The 27,809-nt window shown below is 39.8% G+C and overlaps 1 protein-coding gene across 9 annotated transcripts in view; it reads right to left on the bottom strand.

Moving 5' to 3' along the window:
* LOC104599588 (phosphatidylinositol 4-kinase beta 1-like) overlaps positions 1-27,809 on the bottom strand; it is a 66,471-nt gene that overhangs the window by 22,840 nt on the left and 15,822 nt on the right. For all 9 annotated transcript variants that reach the window (XR_016076297.1, XR_016076298.1, XM_010262200.3 and 6 more), the window contains 6 exons: positions 18,769-18,954; positions 18,614-18,662; positions 17,410-17,542; positions 16,752-17,244; positions 9,791-9,871; positions 9,571-9,693 (listed from right to left, as the gene is read on the bottom strand). Coding sequence is in view for 7 of the 9 variants with exons in the window: in XM_010262200.3 (XP_010260502.1) it covers positions 9,571-9,693; positions 9,791-9,871; positions 16,752-17,244; positions 17,410-17,542; positions 18,614-18,662; positions 18,769-18,954 (1,065 nt within the window). In the remaining 2 variants the exon portion in view is untranslated. The remainder of the gene's footprint in view (positions 1-9,570; positions 9,694-9,790; positions 9,872-16,751; positions 17,245-17,409; positions 17,543-18,613; positions 18,663-18,768; positions 18,955-27,809) is intronic.

Below are 27,809 nucleotides of genomic sequence, written 5' to 3' on the forward strand. Positions count from 1 at the left end.
ATCACTCTTCCATCCACCTCTACACTGGAAATTTGGTTTTTCCGTCTTCTACCATTTGCTAGAGAGTGAAAAAAACTAGTATTTCCATCCCCTTCCAGAAGCCATTTACATCTAGATTTTTGCCTCCAAGAAATCTCTTCTTTTCTTAGAATCTCTTCCAATTACACTTTTAAGTTCCATCTTTCTATTCTATCCTCCACCCCACTCTTTCATGGCCTCCTTTTGGTCCACTTCCTCTATTTTCCTGGCTAAATCCTCCTTTATGACCTCAAGTTTTCCAAATTCCTCTTTGTTCCACTCCTTGACCTTTTCCTTCAATCTTTTTAGTTTCTTTGAGAATCTCACCACTTTATTTCTAGCCCTAATCCCATCTTCTGACCACCATTCTTTTACCCTTTGCAAAAAGTTTGGAATTTCTAGCCACATGTTTTCAAATCTAAAAGGTGTGGGGCCACCAATAAGATTTTTCTTGGTAAAGGCTTAAAGGGCAATGATCAGAAGTCACTCTAGGTTAGGATTGTTCATAAGAAGACCCAACCCAACCCGACCAAACCAACCAACCCGGACCGACCCAACCCGAATCGGCCGGGTTTTCTTCAGCACTGGTCGGTTTCAGGTTGTAAAAAATCATAAACCGACCCAAACCGAACCAACTTAGTAGTTAGTAGTTAGTTCCTAGTTAGTATTTACAACCTACTTAGTTCCTACTTAACTAAGTTGTCTCTATCCTCTATCCTAGTTACAACCTAACTTAATTTCTAGTCTTCTAGTTAGGAATGACATTAATGGCAAGTATTGTAAGACAACAAGACAAGGAATTTTTTTGGAAAAGTTTAAAGAAAAGAATCAAAGGATCCTAGTTCTATTAGTCTTTTACACCAAATAGGCAACCAATTACAATTAGAATTAGGTGTCCTTTTTTACCTAGATTAGTAGGTTTCTGGAAATATACAAATTTCAGCCTTCTTTCTCTAATATAGTTTGACTTTCTATTTTCTTGATAACTTCCATTCTAACTTGGTCCGCCCCCTACCAATTTCAGTCTTCTTTCTCTAATAGAATTAGGTGTCCTTTTTTACATCAAATTTCAGTCTTCTTTCTCCAATCTACCAATTTATTACCATGGTTGAACTTAGAGCCGAAACCGACCCAACCTGACTCAAACCAACCAGGTCGATTTTGCTTAACACAGGGTCGGTTTCGGTTTCAATTTCAGGTAACCCGACCAGGTCGGGTCGGTTGAAAAAATCTCAGTAAACTGACCCAACCTGACCCGTGAACAGCCCTACTCTAGGTAGGGCTTTTAGTGTCAAAGTGCCCCACAGCTCTTACAATCAATGGAAAACAGGAATCTATCCAGTTTTGAGCACACTTGATTTTCTTGGAGATTTGACCAGGTGAAAGAGGCTTGTAACAAGGTAGGCCCTTTTAGTTCTAGGGACTCAATCAGGGAATTGAAGTGTTTCATGCTAGATGTTAAGGGTTGGTTGGGGTTGTTTGTCTCATTTGTATATCTTATTACATTGAAATCCACACCCAAACACCATGAACCCTCCCATATGCCTCTGGCTGCAGCTAGCTCTCCCTAGAATGAGTTCCTCTCTCTATATGAATTCGGCCCATACACATTAGGCAATACCCACTCCCTTCAATCACTTATCCTCTTGGCTTTTATTGATACTAAGTACTGACCTATTAGTTCCTCCTGACAGTCAACTTCCTCATTCTTTCACATTGTAAGGATTCCACCCGAGGCACCCCACGACGGGGCAAAAGACAAACTTAGACCCCTACAACTCCAGATACTTCTTATCCATCTTTTGTCCAAGTCCGAAAGCTTTGTCTCCTGTAACATGACTATAACCGGTTTCTCCTTTCTTATCACATTCCTGATGATTCTCCTTTTCTTTGCACTTCCCAAACCTCTTACATTCCAGCAAAGCACTTTCATTTCACTCTTTTTTCCCCGACCCTAATTCAATCCCAAACCCTATTTTCCTCTTTTCTTCTCTCTTTTCCTATTTACAGTCTTCTCATAGGACACACCACAAGCTAGCCTTTCCACCTTCATTCTTCTCTTTCTTTTTTTATCATCTTCTACCCCCTTTCTAAGATAGACCTTTCCTTTAACGAACTTCCTTTTGGCTTCTTTTTGTTCCTCTCCTTTTACTTTGGGTATCTCTCTACAGCCTTCTTCTCCCTCATCCAAACGGCAGTCATTCTTTTCCTTCTCTTGGGTACTTGCAATAACTTCATTTCCCCCTCATCCTTTTCCAAAACCATCACATTAAACAATTTCTCCTCATTGTCTTTGCCACCACCCCCTCCTTTTTCTATTGCACATGGGTCATTATCCGCCACCAGTGACGTTTCAACAGCTAAAACTGCAAAATCCAAAGGGTGAAGGTTACTACATGGATAAAAATCAAATGAGTTTTGACAGAGAAGTGGGGGCGAAGAAAGAACTGGATTGAGAGGAAGGGGGGAAGAGACTCCCTGATCTTGAATTTGGTTTTCATCGATTCCTCCAAAGACAAACCCAAATGATTCAGGTTCGGGTACAGTGTCCACCTGTGCAATTGGGGGGAGTTGTTCCTCAAGTGGTTCCAAAGTCGGTTTGCTTTGGAAACCCATCTCCACAAAACTGCCACCCTGTCTTTGTTCTTGATTTGTATCTATTTTCTTCTTTCTCTGAGAATCTCCTGTAGGCCTTCCACTTTCCGCAGTAAGGTTACCAGCCCCTAAATCCTGTATCTCCAGAATCTCCGTACCAACTTCTTCAGAGAAGAGCAGTTCAGTTTCGAAAGCTTCAGAGTCTAAAAATTTGCAGGTCTTTGTCGAGTTGATGCTACCAATACTTGACAACAGATCACCCTCGTCTTCTTCCACATCTCTTAACGTCTCCCAATCTAAGTCATCTTCAAAGTCTCCTTGCGAGACCCTATTGTAGCGAGGGTTTGGCTTCTCAAGCGTCGTGGAGTTTTCTTCAGTCGTCGGCCTCCAATGCAGCTTCAACCTAGTCGCCGACGTCTTTCCCACAACCGGAGGAAGAGGGGAGGGTTTTCTGATTGTCATTCCTGTTTGGGGACGATTCGAGAAGATAGGCACACTTTGGGACGACAATAGACCACAATCATCGTCCCTCATCGGCACAAGGGAGCTTTGCGCATGCCTTTTAAAAGGGTCACATGATCCAACTTGAAAGACCTGGCCCAAATTAGACTTTTGGATCGGGTTATGTAGACCCAGGCCCGACTTTTCATTTGTTTTTGTAAATTGAGCGCGAGGTGGCCCTTTTTTCAATTGCAACACCTCATCATAGGAGTTGGAACATCCGTTTTAATTCTGCAGTCAAAACGTTTGACTTTGAGCAGAATCCGGATGAGCCCTATGTTTACAGGAAGTCCAGTGGGGATAAGATCACCTTTTTGGTGTTGTACGTGGACGATATCCTACTCATTGGGAATGATGTAGGAATGTTGACTTCGGTCAAGGTATGGCTATAACAGCAGTTCTCCATGAAAGATCTTGGAGAAGCTTCATATATATTGGGTCTTCGACTCTATAGAGAGAGATCGAAGCGGATAATTGGATTATCCCAGGCTGCTTACATTGACAAAATTGTCAAAAGATACAACATGGAGAACTCCAAGAAATGAAACGTTCCTTTCAGGCATGGAGTCACTCTCTCCAAGAAGATGTCTCCTAAGACTTCTGAGGAGATTGAGGGCATGAGAGACATTCCCTATGCCTCAGTCGTAGGGAGCATCATGTATGCCATGCTGTGCACTCGCCCGGACATAGCTCAGGCGGTGAGTGTGGTAAGCAAATTCCAGGCCAACCCAGGGCAGGAGCATTGGACTACTGTGAAGAACATACTTAAATACCTTCGAAGGACAAAAGAGTTTTGTCTGGTATTCGATGGTAGTTCACTACAAGTTCTAGGGTATACCGATGCCGATTTCCAGTCGGATCCAGATGATAGAAAGTCTACATCTGGGTATGTTTTCATGATAAGATCGTGTGCTGTTTGCTGGAAAAGCAGCAAACAGGGGTCCACTGCAGACTCCACAACCGAGGCCGAGTACATTGCCGCAAGTGAAGCTGCCAAGGAAGCCGTGTGGATGAAGAAATTCATACACGAATTGGGAGTGATTCCGTCCAACACATCACCCATCCCGTTGTTGTGTGACAACAATGGAGTGATCGCCCAGGCTAAAGAGCCTCGGGCTCACTCGAAGTCAAAGCACATCGAGAGGAAGTACCATGTACTGGGGGAGATCATTGGTAGAGGGGACGTCCTAATTCAGAAGGTAGCATCAGCGGATAATGTGGCAGACCCATTGACTAAGCCACTGACACAGAAGGTGTTTGAGAAACACGTGGAAAGTATGGGACTCCGGCTTGTACCAGATTGGACCTAAGTGCAAGTGGGAGCTGTTAGACAGTTTTGTATGCCCTTGGCTTCAATCCGATTTGATGTACTTTTGTTATTTAGTGAAAATAATTAAAGTGCATGTTTGATTCATGTTGTTTGGTATAATTCTGTGTAAGACCCTAAAACTGGACACTTATAGAGACTCGTGTTAGTTTTAAATGTTCACAACCATTGGATAAGTCTAGGGAGATTTATCCTGCCAAGGCTGATACTGGTGTGCCACCAAGTGTTGGGATGGCTTGTCTCGGCCACCAGGGTAAGACCCGAGGCACATGCAGCATGGGATTACTCGAATCCTTGAACCGGACCAGATTTTCAGTATTGCCCTGGACCTTGGAGACAAATGGGCAAAACTGGAAAGTTACACCTGACCCCTAGACTCAATTATGATACTTCACTAGGTGTCGAATCATGCTGTTTTTGATATGCCAATCAGTGAGATCCTTAGCGGGGATCAAAACCTGGGTATGTTGGGACAGTCCGATAATTCATCTGAGTGGGTGATCATAGTGACAGGATCAGCCCCTTTGTCAGACAAGGGTAATGATCGGGAAAGGCAATCTCTCTGATGGAAACCAAACTGCCGGCAGTTGATTTCAATCGTTGGAATTTTGTTTTGCAAAATTAATATATATATATATATATATGTATATGTACGGTTTCGAAAGGTTTGCAAATGGTTTTAATTCCCCGGATCCATGTGAGTGGAGAGTGCGGCACTGTTCCTTGCAACCGAGGGAGAGGTCCTCTCTTGTCGGGCAGTGCTTGATCATTAAGGACTGAGAGGTTAAGTGTAAGACCATTTAGGATAGTACCTGATGGGCTAATCTTGCACCTGCCCACAGTCCCTGGGTTTTTATAAGATGGCTTGGCCCAAGGACCACTTAATGTAAGTGTTGGGCCCATAGGGTCCATGTGATGGGCTCAGGGGTTCACTGAGTTTTTCAGTGAATTCGGTTGGGCCTTGTAATAAAGGCTGGGCCGAACCCATGTGGCTGGTGTGTAGATCAATGCTTGGGTACCACGCCATACAAAGAAGCCCAACTGGGCAGCAAATTGGAAACTAGTTAAACACTGAACACTTAATGGGCCAAAAGCCCATTTCAAGCTGGGCTGATATGATCACCCATTTATGGGGCGAATCTGAGATTAATGTTAGTAAAAGGATTGGGCCTTTAACCTTATCCACTCTAGGAGACCAAATTCAAATTAGATTTGAATCTGGTAACCTCCTGATAAAATCAGGAGTAAGCTAACTTAATCTGCAGATAGGATTAAGATAATCCCCTATCCAAATACTGATTTGGATTGGGATAACTCCTAATTAGGAGGTTTCTTAATCAAGAAGAAAAGAGGAGAAACCCTAAGAGAGAAAACATATCTTTTTCGAACCAAGGGTTTTTTGCAAGAATACATCCTGCAAATAGAGATTAGATCTCATACAGACTCCAGAGAGAAGAGAAGCAATTCAGCCATCTTCGTCCCAGGAGTTCTCCAGCCGCCGCCACTCCCTCTTGCAAGATTTGATCTTTGCAGCAATAGGAAGTCAAGAAATCAGTTCTTGACATCAGTCTTGCAAGAAAGACTGAAAAAGATTCAGTGTTCAAAGTTTCCAGAGGGTTCTTGCGAAGGATCCAATGTGTAGGACGCACCCTGCTGGTTCCGTTCCACCCACAGCTGTGCCATCTTCAGCAGGAGCGGATCTTGGTGTATTCTTTGGGCGTGAACACCAACTTTGGGAGATACTGTTTCTCCGGATCAGGTATAATCCTCCCTTTTTCTTTTTGGTTCAGATATGGTTCGATTATGGTTCAAGTAGGATCCTTGAATATTGTATTCTAAATTTAGGGAATGTGATTCCCAGTTGGGAGAAAGTAGGAAAATTTTTGAAATTCGCCCACCCATTCCGCAACGTTTATGGCGTCCATTAGATGGATCCTACCATTCTTTCAAAGTGCACCTACGACCATCTTCCACCCCTGTTTAGCTTGTCCCTCCCAAGGCATACTAGTTGTTTTCTCCCTTTGCCAAAGAACTCTGTTAGTAAAATAAATCCTCCATTTCTATTCCTTCTATTTTCTACTGTGAATCTCATCCCATTGTTTGTCGTTTCATTTCCCCACCCTTGTATTCTTTTTGCAAATAGAAGACCATCTATGAAACCTTTAAGCCAGTCCACTACTTCTGATTCCATTATGATAGTTGCTCGTCAGTCTTCGCTAATTTTCAATAGCTTCTTCCCTCTGCTTGTTATTTCCTCCATAAAGACCTTCTTCTTCTCCAACTGAAGTATTCTTCTCCATTTTGTTGCCTGAACAAAACTCTCCATTTCTCCTTGTTCTTCAAATTCTTTTCTTTTTTTTTATCAATAACACTTTCATTAAATCATCAATAGAAGATTTACAAAAGGAAGACAAACACGCTTATCTTCCAAGAGCAACAAAGAACCTCAAGAAAAGGAAAAAAAGAAAAGAAAGAAAGAAAGAAAGAAAGAAAGAAAGAAAACACACTACAGTTACAGCTTGGCCCAAAAAAGTGAGTCCCTTTCTGCCCCTTGTTTAGCTAAACCGTCAGCTAGGGAATTAGCCGATCTTTTAACCCAACGTATCTTAACTTCCATCTCCCACACCAGCCACTTGAATTTCCTCCTCTCATTATTGTACTTCCATAAACCATTGTGATCTTTAAGCAGCCACCCTAGCACCACCTTTGAATCCCCTTCAATTAAGAGTTTCCTGATGTCCAACTCCTTAGCTTTTTGGACTCCTTCCATAACTGCAAAGATTTCAGCTCTAAGGGAGTCACCCACTCCAATTGGGCCTGAGAACATGGCAGAAATGACCCCATTTTCATCCCTAAAAACACCCCCAATCCCTGATTGTCCCGGATTTCCCCTACTACACCCATCAAAGTTTAGTTTCACGAAACCACTAGGTGGAGGGGTCCAAGCCACACACATTACTGACTTAGTTTGTGTGCAACTTGCAATTTCACCCCACTTCCTCAACAAGTCATCCACAGTGTAATCTGTGAAAAGCTCCAAAGATTTCAGCCACTATACCGCCCTAATTTGAATGATAGCCCTCAGATCTGCTGCTCTTCTCTGAGCTTCTGAGAATATCCTGGAGTTTCTTTCTTCCCAAATTATCCAACACACTGCAGCCCTTAGTCCTCTCCACATTGTCCTTCCCCTTTTTATCCGCCACCTGAAAAAAGAAGGGGAAAAAAGGCCTTGCAAGTCTGATGGGGGGTTCCAACTGCAACCAAAAAGGGACAAAGCCCATTCCCAAATTAAACTCGCAAAATGGCAAGACACCAAAAAGGGACAAAGCCCGCTCGCAAAATGACAAAGCCCATTTTGTTGCCTGAACGAAACTCTCCATTTCTCCTAGTTCTTCAAATTCTTTTCTTATTTTTACAGTTTAAAATAGTATTAGGTAATAGGTATCTTCGCATTTGGGTCAAATTCTTCGTCTGCAGTGCAGGTGATGGAGACTGACTGATTGGTTGGATTTCAGACATATGAACATGGGATTAGAGAGAGAGAGAGGAAAACAGGTACAAAGGAAGAGAGTAGAAGGGAGGAAACACGAAACTGTATGTGGGTTGGGAGGATTGTTTGAATGACTCCAATTTTGTTCCCTGTAAAAGAACTACCAGGTCTGTAACGCCTGATTAAGCGTCTGAATACTAATCTCCTTTTTTTCCTTCACATCTCTAACACCCCAACTCCCTATCTGAGGCTTTAGAAGCATCCATATCAAACACTGTCTCTTTCACTTCAGAATCCTCAAAAGGTTTTTTCAGTTCAGCAGGTAACTCACTGTCTAGTCTCAGCCAATCCAAACCACTTAAAGTCTCGAAGGGGTGAGGAGCCAAACAAATTCTTAAAATGGTCAACTAAACATTTAGCTATCAGATCCTGATCAAGAATCTCTTTACCATTCCTGATGCTAAAAACTGACAGCAGGGAATTACAAAAGTTACAATAGTACAAACAACATATAACTGACTAAAGAGAAAGTGCAAATACAATCGAACACTATTGGTTTGGTTTTTGCAGCTTTGGGCCTCTGCACCCCACAGCAAATCAAGCCTGCAAAACCCTTCTCTTGCAAGTGAATCAGCCAAGGGATTAGCTATTGCGTGAACTCACCGAGAATGAGCCATTCAAGTGAGCAGCCAAGGTTCAAAATATCAATGATACAGGGCGATACGCCGGTAGGGCATATCAGCCTGTATCGGTACTGTTTTTTCTACCCCCTGAAACACCCCCTGTAGGGGCGTATCAGGAAGGCTCCAATACAACATCAGCCATAATGTGACGAAATTTTGATCCTTGTGAGCAGCTAAGCTTTTAGCCTCCCTTAAGAGGAGTCTAAGAATCAATGGTCCATCTACTGGCAAGGACACCCAATCAATCACTATACACCAGTCATCTTCAATTACAAGACCAGCCTAGCTATAAGAACACTACTTTTAGGTTTTAAAATTGGCAAAGTCCCAGAATCTCAGCCCTTAAGGAGTTGCTATCCCCTCCTGGACCCCAAAAGCTTAAAGAGAATGGATCCAAACTAATATCTAAACACCCTACCAATCCTTGATAGGCCAGGGTTACCTGAAGCATCCATCAAAGTTGAACTTGATAACCGCACTGTTAGGGGCCATACAAACATATTCAATTTGTCTTCTTAGTCAATGCAAAACCAGCAACCACTTGCTAGCCCCTTAGTATAGAATCCATAAAGACACCCTTGAATTCTTTCCCAGTAGAGAACCAATGGGCATTTATGAAGGTGCCATTTATGTTAGTGTACATTTGCACACCCATCACTAATGTATATGCATGTCTGTATCTATCTATCTATCTATATAAAATAAAAGTGGGAGTTTGCATCCTTTTTGATCAATTCCCTCCCTCCAATTTGTTGAACTGAATTTTTGAAGATTCATGGTATGTTTCTGTGCATTTGCACATTGCATGAACTTCCAACTGATGTGCTAACAGCTGCATAAATTAACTCGTAATTCATTAATCTTCAAAACATGCTATAAAACCACTTATTAAGGGGAAAAAGCAATAGAATATATTTACAATCACAAGAGGGTGGGTGAGGTGGTAAAGGCCTTACAGAACGCAAGTCCCAGCCTGGGGATTTTCCATATACTGAAGCTTTGCGTATCCTCTCTTTCTTTACCACCCAAAGTTCACCAGCTAAGGCATCAGTTGCCTTAGGTACACCACCATTTCTTACCTGTTTGGATCAAGCAATAAATATTCCTTCGGATATGAAATTCCACAGGCATTTATTTGGTATATCACAAAATATAAATTCCCCAGCCTATGCTTACCTTGGGTTGTGCATCAGATGATGCTTGGTGCACCCCTTTTAAAGGAAGTCCAGGAGGTGTCTCACCCTTTGCTGCAGCAGCCTACATGAAAGAAAATCTGGAAATTTTATACCAGATTCATGTTTGGAATCATCAGAATCAAAGGTTAAACAACACAGACTGAAGAGATACAATGTAGGCAGAGTGGCTAGAAAAAGTATTAGTAAACCATAATTTGTAATATATACTTTTTGAGAAAAGATAACTGATTTCATTAATCAAGGGAGGGATGTACATGAGGGGATGTACAAGGCCTTTCAGCAAAAACAAAAACAAAAAGACAAAGCCCACTAATAATTTGGCAATGGGAGCACTCTGGGAGACAGAGTGCTGTAATTTCTCAAAAAAGAAAGTGACTACCACTCCTTCGCCTTTGTCCTCTCCTCACTTCTCTGCCTCGGGTAAATCCCTCAACTCTGTCAATACAGTTTTGGATACTAATGAACGCTTTGTCTCTTGTTCCAGATTCTCTTCCCAACCAAGAGTCGGAAGCCCTTGGTCTGAAAGCCACAATGTGTCTACAAGGGGGGGGGGGGGGGGGAAGTGGGTGAGGAAACTTGCAGAGAAACAATAATATGGGAAATCTTAGAAAGCCTTTTGGGTGAAGTGGAAAGGAAGGAATTGCAGAGAGGGAGCCTGAAGGGGACAGAAAGGGCTGTAGTTGGAGGTAATGTGAGAAGGAACAAGAAGTTTCCTAGGAGTGAGGAGAGTGCATCTTTAGAAAATGAGGAAACTAATGGGGAAGAGTCAGTTGCAGAGTTTGTGAAAAAGTTGGGGTGCAAGCTGAAGAACCCGAATGATCTAAAAGCCTACATGCAAAAAAAAAAAAAAGAGAACAGCAAGTTGAAGTTTAGAAGGCTGAGTGAAGTGGAGAGGTTAAAAAAAGATATTGAGGGGGATAAGAAGTTTGAAGTGAAAGGGATTAGAAGAAAAGGGTCTAAATAGATCTTGGAGGAGTTAGGATTAAGGCTAAGAGTTTTCAATGAGAATCCTAAATTGGAATGTGAGGGGGTTGGGCAGCATTAGGAAGAGAGCAACAATTAAAGAGGTAATTAAGAAGTTTAATCTGGATGTGGTAATGATTCAGGAGTCCAAAAGAATGGATTTTGATTGCAGATGGGCAAGGAGTGTGTGGAGTTCTAGGGGTATAAAGTGGGTGGCTGCTCCTTCGTGGGGTTCCTCAGGAGGGATTGTGACCCTGTGGAAAGAAGAGATACTCATAGGTGTGGAGGAGCTAATTGGAGATCATTCTGTCTCCCTAAAGTTCAGACAGGTGGACGATGGATATGAATGGGTACTAACAAATGTGTATGGCCCCAATGACTATAGGTAGAGGGAGAAATTATGGGAAGAATTGAGTGACATTAGAAGCTTCTGGGATGGACCTTGGTGTGTGGGAGGGGATTTTAATGTAGTGAGATTTACAGAGGAAACCAACAACCCCAGACAGAGAGTGACAACAAGTATGAGAAAGTTCAACCAATCTGTGGACTCTTTTGAACTCAAAGAACATCCTTTCCTAAATAATAACTTCACTTGGTCCAACCTTCAATCAAGGCCAATTTGCTCTAAGTTGGACAGATTTTTGTTCTCATCAGATTGGGAGGAACATTGGGGCAATATTACTTCTAGGGCTCTCCCTAGACTTACTTCAGACCACTAGCCTATAGTGTTGGTCAAGGAGGAAATAAGAGGAGTAGGGCCTACCCCTTTCAAGTTTGAAAATATGTGGATGACTCATCCGGGTTTCATTGAGAAGATCAGAGAGTGGTGGGAGCAAGCTAATCCGGTAATTGATTGGGAGGGAATGGGTTTCCACAAGAAACTCCAATACTTAAAATCACAATTAAAGGAGTGGAATAGGCTGGATTTTGGAAGATTAGAAGAGAGGAAACAAGTTCTGGTGGAGCAAATCGAGGATTAGGACCTGAAGGAAGAGAGAGGCCCCTTTGGAGAGGAAGAAAGGAAGTTGAGATGGGTTTTGAGGAAGCAGATGGAGGACATCCTGGTTAAGGAGGAAATCAGTTGGAGGCAAAAATCCAAGTGTAAGTGGCTAAAGGAGGGAGACAGAAACACAAGGTTTTTCCATTCAGTGGCAAATGGAAGGAGAAAGAAGAATTTCATCTCTAATTTGGAAGTTGATGGACCAATTTTGTCCCACCCGGCTGAAATTGCAGAGGCTCTAGTAAACCACTTCAAATCTATTTTTAGAAGGCTTATGAATGAGAGAGTGTGGTTGGAGGGTTTGGATAGGCCGACTCTAAGTGCAGAGAAGAGAGAGTAGTTAGAAAAATGTTTGATATGGAGGAGGTAAAGGAAGCAGTATTCTCTATGGATAGGACAAAATCTCTGGGTCCAGATGGGTTCACAATGGCCTTTTACCAGGATTGTTGGGATATTTTCGAAAATGATCTTAGATCGGTTTTTGAGGAGTTCCACAGGAGGGGTGTAATAAACCCGGGCTTGAACTCAACTTTCATTGCCTTAGTCCCAAAGAAGAAAGATGCTTCTCAACCTAAGGATTTTAGACCTATTAGTCTGGTGACTAGCTTGTACAAAATCATTGCAAAGGTGCTATCTCTCAAGATAAAGAAGGTGCACCCCTCTATTATTGCACCCAACCAAGGTGCTTTTGTGGCGGGAAGACAGATCACCGATCAGATTCTCATTGCAAATGAGAGCTTGGAGAGCTTTAGGAAGTCAACGAAGAAGGGAGTGGTTTGCAAATTGGATTTGGAAAAGGCTTTTGACTTGGTTGATTGGTCTTTCTTGATGGAGGTGTTAAGGAGTTTTGGTTTTGGTGACAGGTGGTGTAAGTGGATGTGGGGCTGTGTTAGGACTTGCCATTATTCTATCCTGGTGAACGGGACTATGGTTGACTTCTTTCCTGCATTGAGAGGTCTAAGACAAGGAGATCATCTTTCCCCTTTTCTTTTCACCCTGATTGTTGATGTGCTTGGACGATAGATCCATAGAGCAGACTCGAGGAATCTGATAAGAGGGTGGAGAGTAGGAAGGGAGGAGGTTCCCTTAACTCTTCTACAGTTTGCAGATGATACTATCCTTTTCTGTGAAGGAGGGAACTTCAATTGGATCCGGAATCTAAAGTTGACAATACAACTTTTTGAGCAGATATCTAACCTCAAGGTAAACTTCGATAAGAGTTGTGTGGCGGGAGTGAATGTGACCGAAAGAGACCTAAGGGAATTTGCAGGTAAGCTAGGTTGTGCAATTACGGACTGGACCCTGACATATTTGGGCCTCCCTTTAGAAGATAATCCTAAGAGTGTTAGCTTTTGGGCTCCGGTAGTGGAGAGGTTTGAAAAGAGGCTAGCGGCTTGGAAGAGAAATTATCTTTCTTTAGGTGGAAGAGTCTCTCTCATTAGGTCTACCCTAGCTAACCTACATGTTTACTATCTGTCAGTGTTTAAGATCCCCTCAAAGGTTTCAATTCTTTTGGAAAAATTAATAAGGAACTTTCTCTAGGAGCCTGGAGAGGAGAAGAGAGATCATAGGGTGAGTTGGGAGGTGGTATCTAGGTGTAAAAAACTAAGAGGTCTTGGGATTGGTAATTTCAAGAAAAGGAATATGGCTCTACTGGGGAAGTGGTTGTGGAGGTTCTCTTTGGAAATGGATAATTTGTGGACTAAGATTGTGGCTAGCATTCATGGGCTGGAAGACAATGGCTGGGATCCTGGAATCTTAGCAAGGGCTTCAGCTGCTTCTCCTTGGAAATCCATCCACAATCTACTTCCAGTTTTCTCCCCTTGGATCAGGTATGGTCTAAATTCTGGTAACCGAATAAATTTCTAGGAACAACTTTGGGTCGAGGATTCTCCTCTGAAAGACCAGTTTCCTTCCTTGTATACTCTTTCAGACTTGAAAAATGAACCCATATCTTTCGTTCTTGGTCCCTTTAGCCTCCACTTCTGGCTTTGGATGAAACCTTGGCCTATGTAGGGCAATTAGGGATACAGACTTGGATAGCTTGGTAGCTCTGCTAACCTCCCTTGAGGGTGTCTTCCTAAACCCTGCTAAGGATGACACCAGATTTTGGACCCTTTCTAGCTCTGGTACCTTTTCTTGTGCTTCATTCTTTGAAACCTTAACTCAGCCTCCTATTCCCTTGGGGTTGTCCTTTCCAGTTAAGGAAATTTGGAGCAGACCTATTCCTCCTCGGGTTGGTTTTTTTTGTTGGGAAATTTTCCTGGAAAGAATCAACACTTTAGACTTACTTCAAAGAAAGAGACCCAACTATTGTCTACTTCCTAATAGATGTGCTCTTTGTAAAGCTGATGGGGAATCTAGCTACCACCTCATGGTCTCTTGTAAAGTTGTTAAAACTGTTTGGGAGTGGGTTTTCTCCCGTTTTGGGTGCTCTTGGTATCCTCCGGAGACTGTCCAAGGTTTGTTTTCTCCTTTTTTCAGTTGGCCTAAGAAGCGAGGGAAGACTATGTGGAGGTGTATTAGGGCAGCGGTTTGCTGGTCTTTGTGGGAAGAAAGAAACTCACGCATATTTTCTGACAAGGAAAGAACATTGGAAGATTTGTTAGGTCGAATCCTTTTAAGAGCTGTCCACTGGCTAAAATCTTTGGAGTTGTTTTCAGATTTTCCTATGGATGACTTGCTAAGAAACTGGAAAGAGATTGCTTCCACTGCTAGATGCAAGAGGACTCTTTGTCCGTTCTGGTCCCCTCCCCCCTCGGGCTTTATAAAGCTGAATTTTGATGGCAGCAGAGTAAGGAATCCAGGACCCTCTGGGATTGGAGGAGTCTTCAGGAGTGAGGAAGGGATTGTTACTGCTTTATTCTCTGGCCCTATTGGAGAAGGTGACTCTCTTAGGGCTGAGATCCTTGCAGCGCTCGAAGGTATTCGAAGAGCAAAGGAATTAAATATTAGCCGCTTGATTCTGGAAGGTGATTCGAAGGTGGTGGTTAGTTGGTTGAAGACAGAGGACAGTGGTTTGTGGAACTTTAACAATGAAAAAAAAACAGTTCTTATGGCTGGGTAGGGACATTGAGATTCAGTACAGCTAGGTGAAGAGGAGTGCCAACTCATTTGTGGATGGGTTGGCCAAGCAAGGAGTGAATAGGGAAGCTGTTTTTTGGGCCAGTTTTTAATATTTTTCTTTGCATTCCCTGTGTTTTCTGTTTTTGGGGAGCTAAGTTATTTTATCTCCCCCTTTGTATACTTATTCCCTCTCTTCTCTTAATTTAATGAAGATGATGTTATTGATCAAAAAAAATAATAATTTGGCAATGTATGTGCACAATACAAAAAGTCCATTCCCAACCCAGATTTAGCAAGGCAATCAGCCACTTAATTTAACTCTATAGGAATCCATCTAAAAGTGCACTGCAAGCAAGAGACGAGCTCCCTGATTTCTAACAGGTGGGGGAGCTTCCACAGATCAAGTGTCTGTCCAGAAGCCCAGTTTATGACATTCCTTGAGTCCCCTTCCACTGCAATGAAACTAAGCTGCTGCAAGTCTGCGACTTGGCAATTCTAAGGCCTTCAAAGAGAACCCTAGTCTCTGCTTCCGTTACATCAGCAGCCTTGGAAGGATCATACTTTTTTTATATAGTTATTTCTCCAAGGGCTACACAACGGAGGGTAGCCCATCCCCCAAACCCATAGACCCCCCGAACCCAGGTGCAGGCAGGATTCAATCCCAAGTTGCCGCTACAACCAACAGGTGACCTTACCAACCAGCCGGCTGGTACCTTGCCTTGGAAGGACCAAACTTGCCGAAAAGTTGTAATTTGATACTTAATCTAGACCCTCTAAGAGCAGCATTAGCTTTCCTTTTTAGTAGCAATATTAGTATTTTTTTATTTTGTAATGAGTTCTGGTGCAGTCAGAACATGAAGTTCTGATCAATGTATTTTTTGGAACTGTTTTGTTTCTAGGGTGGACATGTTTTGGTTTGGGTGGCTGTTTTGAGTTGTTTCTTTTTGTATGTGGTTGGGTGCACTTTTTTTTATCTTTCTCCTTTCCAAGGAGATATCAACTGTTCAGCTGTTCCCACAATCTTTTTTGTTTTAATAATCTTATCTGTATAATCAAACATATATATGGGGTTACTCCTCTCTACTCTTAGGGCAAGAGAGAAATTTTATGGAAGATAGCATGGATTGCAATCTGTTGATCTATTTGCAGAGGGTAAAAATAGAAGAAAATTTGTTTGAGGCATTAATCCTGTACTTTGCCATTTATAATTTTGTATTCCAGGAGTAGCTTATCCTATTTATATTGCCACATATACATTACTAAACTCTCTTGTTATCTATCAAAGAGAAGTATTAAATGTTTCTTTCATTCATTTTTTCCATTTGGTTCTCTTTCCTATCAGTCCTAGTTTTTAACAAGTATTTTAACAAGATTAATGCATATTACGAGTCCTGCTTGAATGGGAATATCGACTGGGAATGATTTGTCTACATAGGTATCAAGAAACCAAAAGAGGTAAAACATCTTTCACAAGATCAACAGATGTTATGAAGTTTCATTTGCAATCAGTACATAGGAGACAAATAAATAAATAACACAACAACAAAGACATGTTCAGACCTCATGATCAATTGAGCCTTGTTTTGGTCAAAGCATGAGGACAGTCTTGTCAGACGCATATCAACCAGATAGACAGACTGTAACCTAGTTGGGAAACAGTTACTGAAAGGGCTAATTTCCCTTTACAGTTTCTTCACTGAGTTAGGGAGTCAGTTCTAACAGTTTGACCATTCAACTTGAGACCCATCAGCTTCAGTGAGTCAACGTCCAGTTGTTATGAAACATGATTTAGACCAATCATCTCCTAAGGAGATATACTTGTGCAACTATGTAAACTGTGGCAATCTGTAGAAAATTTATTCAATTCAATATATCTGATATAATTATCACAACAACCCACTTACAGGCCCACCTTTACTTCCTCTATAGCAATTGTGCTCGGAACACGGCGGTGATCCTTTCGACGTGGTGACTCTTGTTCCTCTATGTCTTCCATGCTTACCCCAGGATCTACTGTCAAAACAACTTTTACCCATTGTAAATTGTTATTATGCCGTGCTTCTAATTCTTGAGAAGAATATTTTGCACATTCACTATTATTTGTTGCCATTACTACTGAAGTAGGGTTTGAACTTCTGATGCCAGATCCTGAATCAGACAATTGCTTCTCTACAGAAAGGGTCACATTAACAAATTTAATCTTGGCTTCCCATAATTGTGCCATTGCCTGGTCAATAGCTTGAGAAGTTGATCTTGACATCCTGTCAGCACCACTAGGATACACATCTGGTGCAGTCCACAAAGGATATGCCCATGGAGGAGGCTTTGGCAATTGTGCATCTCCATTCGCTAATGGAATCCCTCCTCTAGAAAGCTTTTGAGCACTGGATGTTTCCTTTCTACGGCTGGAAAAGGGAAAATTTTGTGTAAGACAACATATGACAAATAAGACCTTTTCTTCCTATGGATAACAATAGATTCTATTGATTAATGAACTCATGGTTAATTAGAGTATATGGCAGAATAAGCATGATAAGCAGTCAACTCAAATCATGCTGATGCATAATTACCTTGGTGTTTCACCTTTCAAAACCTCAACACATATCAAGTAAGGTGCCTTTTCTCTAGAATTCAAGAGAACAGCTTCATCTTCAGGTATATGGACCACACGATACATCCCTTTCCCCATTGGAAAGCAGACTCCTATGATAATAATGGAAAAGGCAGCCAAAATTTTATCAAGGTCTGTAAGAATTTTTTTTTTTTTTTTTTGGTCAATTGGCAACAGTAAACAATAATTTAATTGAAAATAATTGAAGACAAAATCCCTGCACAAAAGAATAGAAAGCAAGAAACCAGATAACAGAAAAGACCTCAACCCAAGTCCAACATAAGGCCAGATCAGGCTTAAGCCCAAGCCCAATCCTAGGCCATAGGAAACAAACCCAGTCTAAGATTAAACCAGGCAATGCCAGGTTCAGCAAGGCCCAACCCAAGTTGCAGGAACTACTTTAGTCCCATGAACCTAGCTACAGACTTTCCATTGTTGCACTCAAATATGTGCATACTAACTGCTAATGACATCCGAAAAGCAAAATTTTCAGAGATACACCACAAGCCTTTAAATTATTGGTAAACATAATACAGTTTAAGGGGTCATTTGATAACAGCTAAAATGATTGAACTAATGACTTATTGCTCTATCTGATAGTGAACTAGTCACTATGTAGGTTGTGAGCTCCTTAGTTGCTGAATGGCATGCTGAGTTGAGTATCATATCCTCGAGTATTAAATTATATAGATATTTCATAACTAGAAAATAAAGAAATAAGTTATTCTTTTCAGCCACTTCAGCCATCAAATGACCCCTACATACAAATACACTGCATACAACAAATAGCCTTCCTTTGAAATGAAATCACCATTTACAAAAAAAAAAAAAAAAGCACTACAAAAACAGAAGAGTTTTCAATCATATATTTTTTCAAGAACCAACTCATTATCAATATCTAATAAATAATACCATAGACTTCCTTTCACATAATTTTTTATTTCACACCATATTTTATGTCTAAATTCTTGAATATTACTACAGATTTCAAAAACCTATCTACTGATATAGGATATAAATACTTGAAAAGAAAATTATAGATAAACTTTACCAATCAAAACAAAATTATAAATAAACTATACAAAAAAAAAATCAGATGCAGAGCGAATGCCTACAGATAAATACCAATCTTTGCTAACTCAACCAAGATCAAAGGAAAGTACCTCCACTACTTTGAGCAGCCTCTATAAGTGAATTGATCTCTGCAAGTGACTAGCATCACAAGAACCATAACATCAGTACCATAAGATGTTAATGCAACACAGGGAAATTTAACCATTTAGTAAGCCAGATAAGACAACAAAAAATCATATATAACCTCAAGAAGAGCTTTTTTGCGATCTTCAATTGGAAATACATCCACCAGTGCATATGAAGTCTCACACAGTGATTGGACAATGTCCAACGAAACATGATAGGTCCCTTTGCGAATCTGAGATGCCAAAGGTGATGGAGGTTTCGCATGTGATTTTTCATTTCTTTGCCTTGGTGAACCTGGACGCTTCTGTCAAATTAAAAGCACAAAAAATAATAGAACAGGAATGTTATACATTAGCCTCAAATAGTTGAGGCACATGGTTATGCAAATGGTGAAAAGGAGAGCCACATGTACAAAGGCCAAAACTTACAATGCCATCATCAATTAACATTAGCCCATGAAATGGAGTTAATTACAAAAGATGCTATCAGAATAAGGCTTGATACACACTACATAAGAAAAGACCAATAAAATAGGGCATTTAAAATTTTGGATATCACATGTTACATAAAGAGTAATGAATTTTATAAAGGAAAGACAAGTCATTTATTGGAAAAAGGAAAAAAAAAAAGAAATAAACAGGTCATGATGAGAGCTTTGAAAGCAAACTGCAAATAACAAGAATATGAAATGGTAAAAACAAGTACATGCAATAAGAAGGAAGCTATGATGCAAAAAATTCCCATACTATCTCTGATACAGCGCTGAGTCCAATTCCCATTACTACAACTTATAAGAGGATTCTTTATTTTATTAATAGTAAAGCAAAAGAAATTTTATTATAAAAAAGAGAAAAACCACATCAAACCTCAAACGGGGAGGGTAATAAGATGTCATCAAAACACCAGATAATGGAATGACATCAATGTGAAGAAAAAAAAAAAAAACAGAATACATAATTCTTCATACCCAGAAGAAGGTAATAGAACCAAAACATTATAACCAGAAAAAAAGATGCTGACTAACAGTTTTTCACACTAAACAGTAAATAGTTTCATAAGGAGAAGAAGAAAAATCTATAAGAAAGAGTACAAGATATTTAGAAAAGACCACTTATATCTACAGAAGACTTTGTGCACTTCAGACAGGTTGTTTACAGTTGAGGATAGTTCCCAATTCCCAATCATGACCTGATTGAATTAATATAAATAACTCCCTTGCTATCTCCATGCAGGGCTCAGTTTAGTTTCCATGGTTATGACCCATAAGAGGATACTAAACAATAAATATTTTCACTAAAGTAAACGGAGAAGAAAAAACCTACAATATTAGCAGGCGTGATTACCAATATTGCATCTGTCAAAGTTTAGATTTAGTCTACTGATCAAAAAAAAAGTTTAGATTTAGTCTACATGACATCTTGTCCCTTATTGTTTAATATCCTCTCATCCATTTCATTCCAGATACTCCACATTGTTGTTTTCCTGTAGGCTTGTACAATGCCATAACCTTTCCCCTCTTTGTAGATAAGAGAGTCAACTGAGAGGAAAATAGATAAATTAATTCAATGGTAGGCTCATGCAACATCAAAAATAAAGAAAAACAAGCAAATTGTGTATACATTTCTCCATCAATTTCCTCATCTCCCTACTTACTAAAGCCTTGAACATCAATTTCTCATTCCTTCTCAAAACCTGAAAACTAAGAAAGCTCTCTACCACTCTCCACATGATAAACCAATGTGAGTTGTCTAGTATCCTGGAAATCCTAAATTATTTTGATGGAACTTTTCTTGATACCACCTCAACTGACAGAAGATTTTTTTCTATGACCAATAACAGAATTAAGTTCATTAATTAAGAAAGGGAAGAATGGTTACAAGAACAACAAGGGGAGAGATAAACTCTCTTAGCCCTCCCCAAAAAAACTATTACAAAACAGCCCAAAAAAAAACTATCCTTCCCACCCCTTGTTTAGCAAGAGTGTCAACAAGAACATTGGCATCCCTTCTCACCCATTTAAAGTTCACCTCCATCCCCTGAAGAAGTTTCAATAATTTCCTTTTTTTCAAAGATATAGGACCACCATCAATGATAAGCTTCCTAACATTCAGCTCTCTAGCCCTTTGGACACCTTCCACCACAGCCATAATCTCTGCTCTCAAAGAATCGCCAATTCCATCCGGTCCAGAACAAATTGCAATAAACTGTCCTTCCTCATCTATGAAGGTTCCTCCAATTCCAAATGGACCCGAGTTACCTACACTGCTACAATCGAAGTTAAGCTTGACAAAACCTCGAGATGAGGGAGACCAAATAGACCAAGTAACCTCCCTAAGAGGAAAAGAACCAGCCACCTCCCTCCATTTTCTCAATAATTCATCAGCAGCAATATTCTTGAAGAGATCCAATGTCTTCACCCAATGGACAACTCTGATAACAAATTGACAATGGCTTCAACAATAACGTCTTTACTTCTCTCCTTGTCAAGAAAGATTTTGTGATTCCTTTCTTCCCAAATTGTCCAACAAACTACTGCTCTCATGCATTTCCATAATATTCTGCCCCTCTTCTTTGGCCAACTGAAGAAAGTAGAGGCGAACAGACTTTGTATGTTTGACGGAGGGCTCCACCTGCACCCAAACAAAGAAAAAAACCATTCCCAAATTGAAGAAGAAAGAGGGCAAGAGATTAGTAAGTGAAAGCAATTCTCACCATTAACCTTACAAAAAGAACACCAATGAGGGGAAAGACACCAATTAGGTATTTTCCTTTGCATTAATTCACAAGTATTAATTCTCTCTAAATAAACTTCCCAGCAAAAACCACCCACCCTAAGCAGAATAGGTCTGCTCCAAACCTCCTTCACTGGAAAAGACAACCCTTGACTATCTCTTGGTTGAATAAGGGAAGAGAAAAAAGAGGCAGAAGATACCCCTATCCCTTCTTGAATCATCCAAACATACCCCTTCGAGGTTTTACCCTTGTACTCTTGCTCTTCCTTTCTCCATTTGTTGCCCTAATCTCCACATTCCACTTTGGTGTTTTCAATGAAAACAATATGGTGGCATCAAACTCCACCCAAAGATGGGGCTTTTTGTTGGGAGATTTTTTTATTTGAAAATTAATACTTGTGAAGCTCTTCAAAAAAAAGGCTCAATTGGTGTATCTCATGTCTCGCCTGAAATTTATTTCTTATAAAATACAAATAGTGAGACTAAGGATCAAAGTATCGATATTGGGTACTGTATCGAAGAATTCGAATACGGATATGCTTTGGAAACGCATGGATATGGACGAAAAATATGAAAACAAATGGATATGTTAGGGAAATACATACAAATTCCACGAATACATTAATAACACTAAACTTAAGACCAAAATAGTCACAAATAGTATATAAATACATAAAAATGTATATTTTAATGGTGTATATGAAAAAATATATTACAATTAATATATCAGGATACTTATATATCATATAATTTTATTTATAATGCACTAAACACATGTCCATATTATACTTTAATTATTATATTAGTTTTTTTATTTTACTATTTTAATTTTTAACATTAACAAAAAATCAACTAAATATTAAATTCTCAAATGCAAATTAAAATACCAATTAAAAATTCACAAAAATATAATATTAAATTAAAGTATATCAAATTTGTTAAAATTTCTAAGATGCGTATCCTATACAAATTCATAATTTTTAATTACTAAAATAATTATTACATTGTTAATATTTTTACTTCTATAAATAATTAATAAAAAATCATTTATTGAAATAAATATAGATTAGTGGATTTGATAGATTAAATTTAATATTATATTCTTTAATATTTTGTAAACAATATTTTTATTTTTATAAATAATAAATATGTTGTTATTACTTATTAATATAAATTAAAATATTAATTAATTATTTGTAAAAATATATAAAAATTTAAGATGCATATCATGTGCAATTTAAATATTAAAATGGTTATTTTATTATTAATATTTTATTGTATAGTTTTATTGATATTAAAAATCATCTTTTTATATAAATATGGACTTGATAGATTATTTGTTCTATTAATTTATAAAATACTATTTTTGAATATTATTGTTTGGAATAGTTAGAATTGTTAAATATAAGCACATGTTTTTTGTTTAAATTGTATGTCAACACAAAACAATTAATAAAATTATTTTATTCTATTTAATATCACAAGATGAAGCCTAGCTTGATGGTTCAAAGTGTGGCAAAAGATAGGCGCATCCTAATGACCTGGGTTCGAATCATCACAATTGCATTTTTTATAAAGTATAGAGAGACGCGGTGTTTCGCGTGTATCACCCCATACCGATACGTATTGGCCAATACATACAATACAAGCTGATACGCATCCGTATTGGTGCGGTATGAGCAACTTACGAGATACGTTTCTATTTGTAGCGCATCTTGTACCACTGTCAACCGATACCAATATGATACACCCCGTATCGGGAGTATCATGTTGATATTTAAATCCTTGAGTGAGACTACTTTACATTTACTAGCCTCCTATTAGCTCTTTTGTATTTGGGGGGTTTTCTTCTTTCTATTTGGATGCAGGTTAGCTTCTCCAAACAAATTACAGACTCTTTTTTGGTGACAAATTAACATTTTTTTGAGACAAATTTCCTTCCTGTATATGAATCAAAGCACTTGCATCCCTTTTATGTGGTTGAACAACCCCCCAAATCGCCCTTGGATCCAACTTAGTTCTTTTTGGATCCTTAACATTAATGAAACAAACACAACCAAAGACTTTTGGTGGTAAATAGAATAGAGGATTATTAGGACAAAGACCAGAGAAAGGAGTCTTCGTCCTAAGTATCCTAGATGGCATCCTATTTATCAATTATGATGCAATAAGCACTGCATGAGACCAATACGTCTTGGGAACCATGTGCTGGAATCAAGGATCAAAGATTCATCACATATCGGCTTGTATTAGCCAATACGTATCATATCGGAGCCTTCTCGATATGTCCCTATAGGGGGTATTTTGGCCTTTCGGGTCGGTGAGTGGATCAAGGGGTAGACCGGCCTTAAATCGGCCCCTCTGAACCAATTCCGAAAAAATAAAAAGATAAAAAATAACATAAAAAACAGTACTGATACAAGCCGATACGCCCTACCGACGTATCACCCTGCATCGATATTTTGAACCTTGGCTAGAACAATAAAGCACAAGCTGTCTCCATAAGATGGCTATTTTTCCTCTCAGCAACCCCATTTTGTTGTGGGGTATAACTACAAATGAGGATTGATGAATTCAAGGTATTCTTAAAATATTCAACTGCAATATCCGACCTGAATTGTTTAACTTTCTTTTCAAATTGGGTTTCAGCCATCTTGCAAAATATCATAGTGATCCTAGGAACTTCCTCGCATTCTTTTTTTTATTAGTAACAATGAAATTTTATTAATGATAAAAACAAGATTACAAAGGGATGGAGCTAAAAAGTCTCAACTCCAATTACCCAAGAACTTTCTGATCTTGTAGTGATTACAAAACAGCCCAGAATAATGCGTCTCTATTTACCCCTTGAATAGCTAGACCGTTAGCCAATGCATTTGCACTTCTCTTAATCCAATTACATTGAATTTCCATGTCTCTGGTTAACCATTTATATTTCCTCTTTTCGTTGTTGTATTTCCACATCATAGCACTGTCCTCTGTTAACCATTTCACCACCATTGCAGAATCACCTTCTATAACCACCTTTTTGATCTTAATTTCCTTGACCCTTTGAATCCCTTCAATAGCTCCAAGAATCTCAGCCCTCAATGAGTCTCCCACCCCAATCGGCCCAGAGTACATGGCTAACAAGTTTCCTGTTCCATCCCTTATCACACCTCCAATTCCAGAAGGCCCTGGGTTGCCTATGCTGCAAAATTCAGTTTGGTGAATCCAATAGGTGGAGGACTCCAGCAAGCTTTTGATAACTTTCTACATAAGCCCAAGTCTGCAATCTCCTTCCAATTCCTTAACAGCTCATTAACTGAGAACACTTTGAACAGCTCCAGTGTTCTCAACCATTGTGTCATTCTAATGTGAATGTTCTCTATAATTTCTTCCACACCTCTCTCTTTACTTGAGAAGATCCTTGAGTTCCTCTCCTCCCACACTGTCCAACAGACTACAGCTCTACCACACCTCCACATGATTTTAGCCCTTTTAGTTGGCCAATTAGGCATGGAAGAAAACAAGCTTGGAACATTCAAAAAGGGGGTCCACCTGCATCCAAACAAAGAAGTAAACCATACCCAAATAGCTTTAACAAACCAACAAGAAATTAGCAAATGATATCCGGACTCACCAGTCAGACTTACAAAGAACACACCAATGAGGAGACAAGCAATTGTTGAGTCTTTTCCTTTGGAGTAAATCCCCTGTATTAACTCTTGTAGCCCTTGCTAGAATTCCTGAATCCCAACCATTATCTGCTAGTCCATGTATACTTCCCACCACCTTAACCCACAACCTATCTTTCTCTAGTGAGAATCTCCAATAACCATTTTCCTAGTAGTTCCAAGTTCCTAGTCCTAATATTACCAATACCCAACCCTCCCTCCTCTTTAGCTCTACAAACCACCTCCAATTTGACCCTATGGTCCCTCTTCTCCTCCCCCAACTCCCACAGAAAATCCCTCATTAGCTTTTCCAACCTATTGGCCACCTTCACCGGTATCCTAAAAACTGACAAAAAATATACAGGAAGATTAGCCAACGTAGACCTAATTAGGGTGATTCTCCCTCCAAGGGACAAATAATTTCTTTTCCAGTTGGCCAGCCTCTTTTCAAATCTCTCCACAACAGGGGCCCAGAAATCATCTCTCTTAGGATTATCTCCCAAAGTTAAGTCCAAGTAGTTTAACGGCCAATTAGACACTACACATCCCAAAATATCTGCAAACTCCCCCATCTCCCCTTCCCCCATATTGACTCCAACTATACAACTTTTTTCAAAGTTCACCCTAAGATTTGACATCTTTTCAAAGAGCTTATAAAGAATTTCAAATTTTTTTTTATGAATAATAATAAATTTATTGATTCATAAGCAAATTTAGAGTGAGTTCATACATCATCCCAGCGAGAGGCGCGAGCTACAGCCCCTCCTTGAATCTTACAAGTAAACTAGGAAAGAAAAACAAGAATCACAACTAAGCCCAAAATAATTCTTCCCCATTTACCCCTTGCTTAGCGAACATATCTGACAAAGTATTTGTTGATCTCCCCACCCACTGTACAGTGACCAACATATTCCTTGTCAACCAACTAAATTTCTTCATTTCATTCTTGTATCGCCACATAGCCTCTTCAGAATTTTTCAACCAACCCACCACCACTTTGGAATCCCCCTCGATTATTAGGTGTTGTACCCCCAGCTAGTTTGCAAATTGCACCCCTTGTACAGCAGCTAAAAGTTAAGCCCTGATGGAGTTCCCAAATCCCAAGGGACCTGAGTAAAGCAACAAAATCTCTCCCTTCGCATTTCTCAAAGCACCCCTCATTCCGGATAAACCTGGATTACCCATGCTACTTCCATCAAAGTTCAACTTTAGTGAGCCTTCACATGGAGGAAACCAGCTTGTAATTGATTTGTCCTTTAGAGATGAACACCTCGCTACTGCTGACCAATTTTTCCGCCATTAAAGGAGAATTGATGAAAGATTTCCAAGGTCTCCAGCCAATGTATTGCCCTATTTAACGTAGTCTTTCAAATCCCGGCTGCTCCTTTTCCTTTTCTTGAAAGATTCTAAGAGTTCTTTCTTCCCAAAGAGTCCAAATCAAGGCAGCACGAGCACATCTCCACATAATTCTCCCTATTTTTGTAGGCCAATAAAAGGTAGAATGGTTGAAGAGCAATGTGAACTTCTACCAGTAGACTCCAAATACCCCCAAACAACGAAAGTAGCCAAGCCCAAAGGTCTGCAGAAAAGGGACAAGATATTAATAGATGGTAACAATCCTCACCGTGAGCTCTACAGAGGATACACCAATTAGAAGAAATACAGAGGAAAGGTCTTCTCTTTTGTAGGTTATCTAAAGTGTTTACTTTCCCATGGAATACTTCCCAACAAAATGCCATAATTTTTGGGGGAACTGGCCTACACCAAATTTCTTTTGACGGAAAGAGTTGGTGAGTAGAAAGTTGAGAGATGGACTTGAAGAAAGAAGCACAAGTGAAGGTTCCATTAGGTCTAGGAGTCCAAACCCTCTTATCTGGCTTGGAGGGATCCAAACAAACCTGATTAAGACAACCAAGCAAAGCAGAAAGAGAATCAATTTCATCATCCTTAAGTCCTCTACGAAACCCAAAATTCCAAGTAGGATCTAAGGGTGTTCCCAAAGGTGAGACAAATTTTGAGACCACCTCTTTTTTGTACAAAGAAATAGAAAATAGCGAAGGGAACAAATCCTTTAACGGTGTGTCTCCTACCCAAATATCCTCCCAAAAATAGACAGAGTTGCCAGAACAAACTTCATACCTGATAAAATTGAGGAATTGAGGAGGGTGTTGTGAATAGCCTTCCAAGGTGCTACTAGGTTAGCTTGCCTCGATACACTAGCATCCCATCCATTCTCTGACCTCCCATGAATGCTTCCCACCACCTCATGCCACAATCTCTCTCTTTCCAAAGACCATCGCCACAACCATTTCCCTAACAGAGTTTGATTTTTTCTAGTTACCCTCCCAAGTCCCAAACCCCCCTCTTCTTTACTTCTGCACACAATCTCATCCATTCTCTGACCTCCCATGAATGCTTCCCACCACCTCATGCTACAATCTCTCTCTTTCCAAAGGCCATTGCCACAACCATTTCCCTAACAGAGTTTGATTTTTTCTAGTTACCCTCCCAAGTCCCAAACCCCCCTCTTCTTTACTTCTGCACACAATTTCCCAATTAACCAAGTGATCCTTTTTTTCTTGTCCCGGCTCCCATAAGAAATCTCTCATCAACTTCTCCAGTTTCCTAGCTTCCCTAACTGGTATCCTAAAAACAGACAAATAATAGGTAGGTAAGTTAGCCAAGGTAGCTCCCTGGAGTCCTAAAGAGGTAGGTAACTAGTATCCTAAAGAGTTTCAAATTTTTAATCCAATTGACATCCCCAGCTTCGC

Source organism: Nelumbo nucifera, chromosome 1, assembly GCF_055504915.1.
Source record: "Nelumbo nucifera cultivar China Antique chromosome 1, China Antique-T2T, whole genome shotgun sequence".
NCBI classification, from domain to species: Eukaryota; Viridiplantae; Streptophyta; class Magnoliopsida; order Proteales; family Nelumbonaceae; genus Nelumbo; species Nelumbo nucifera.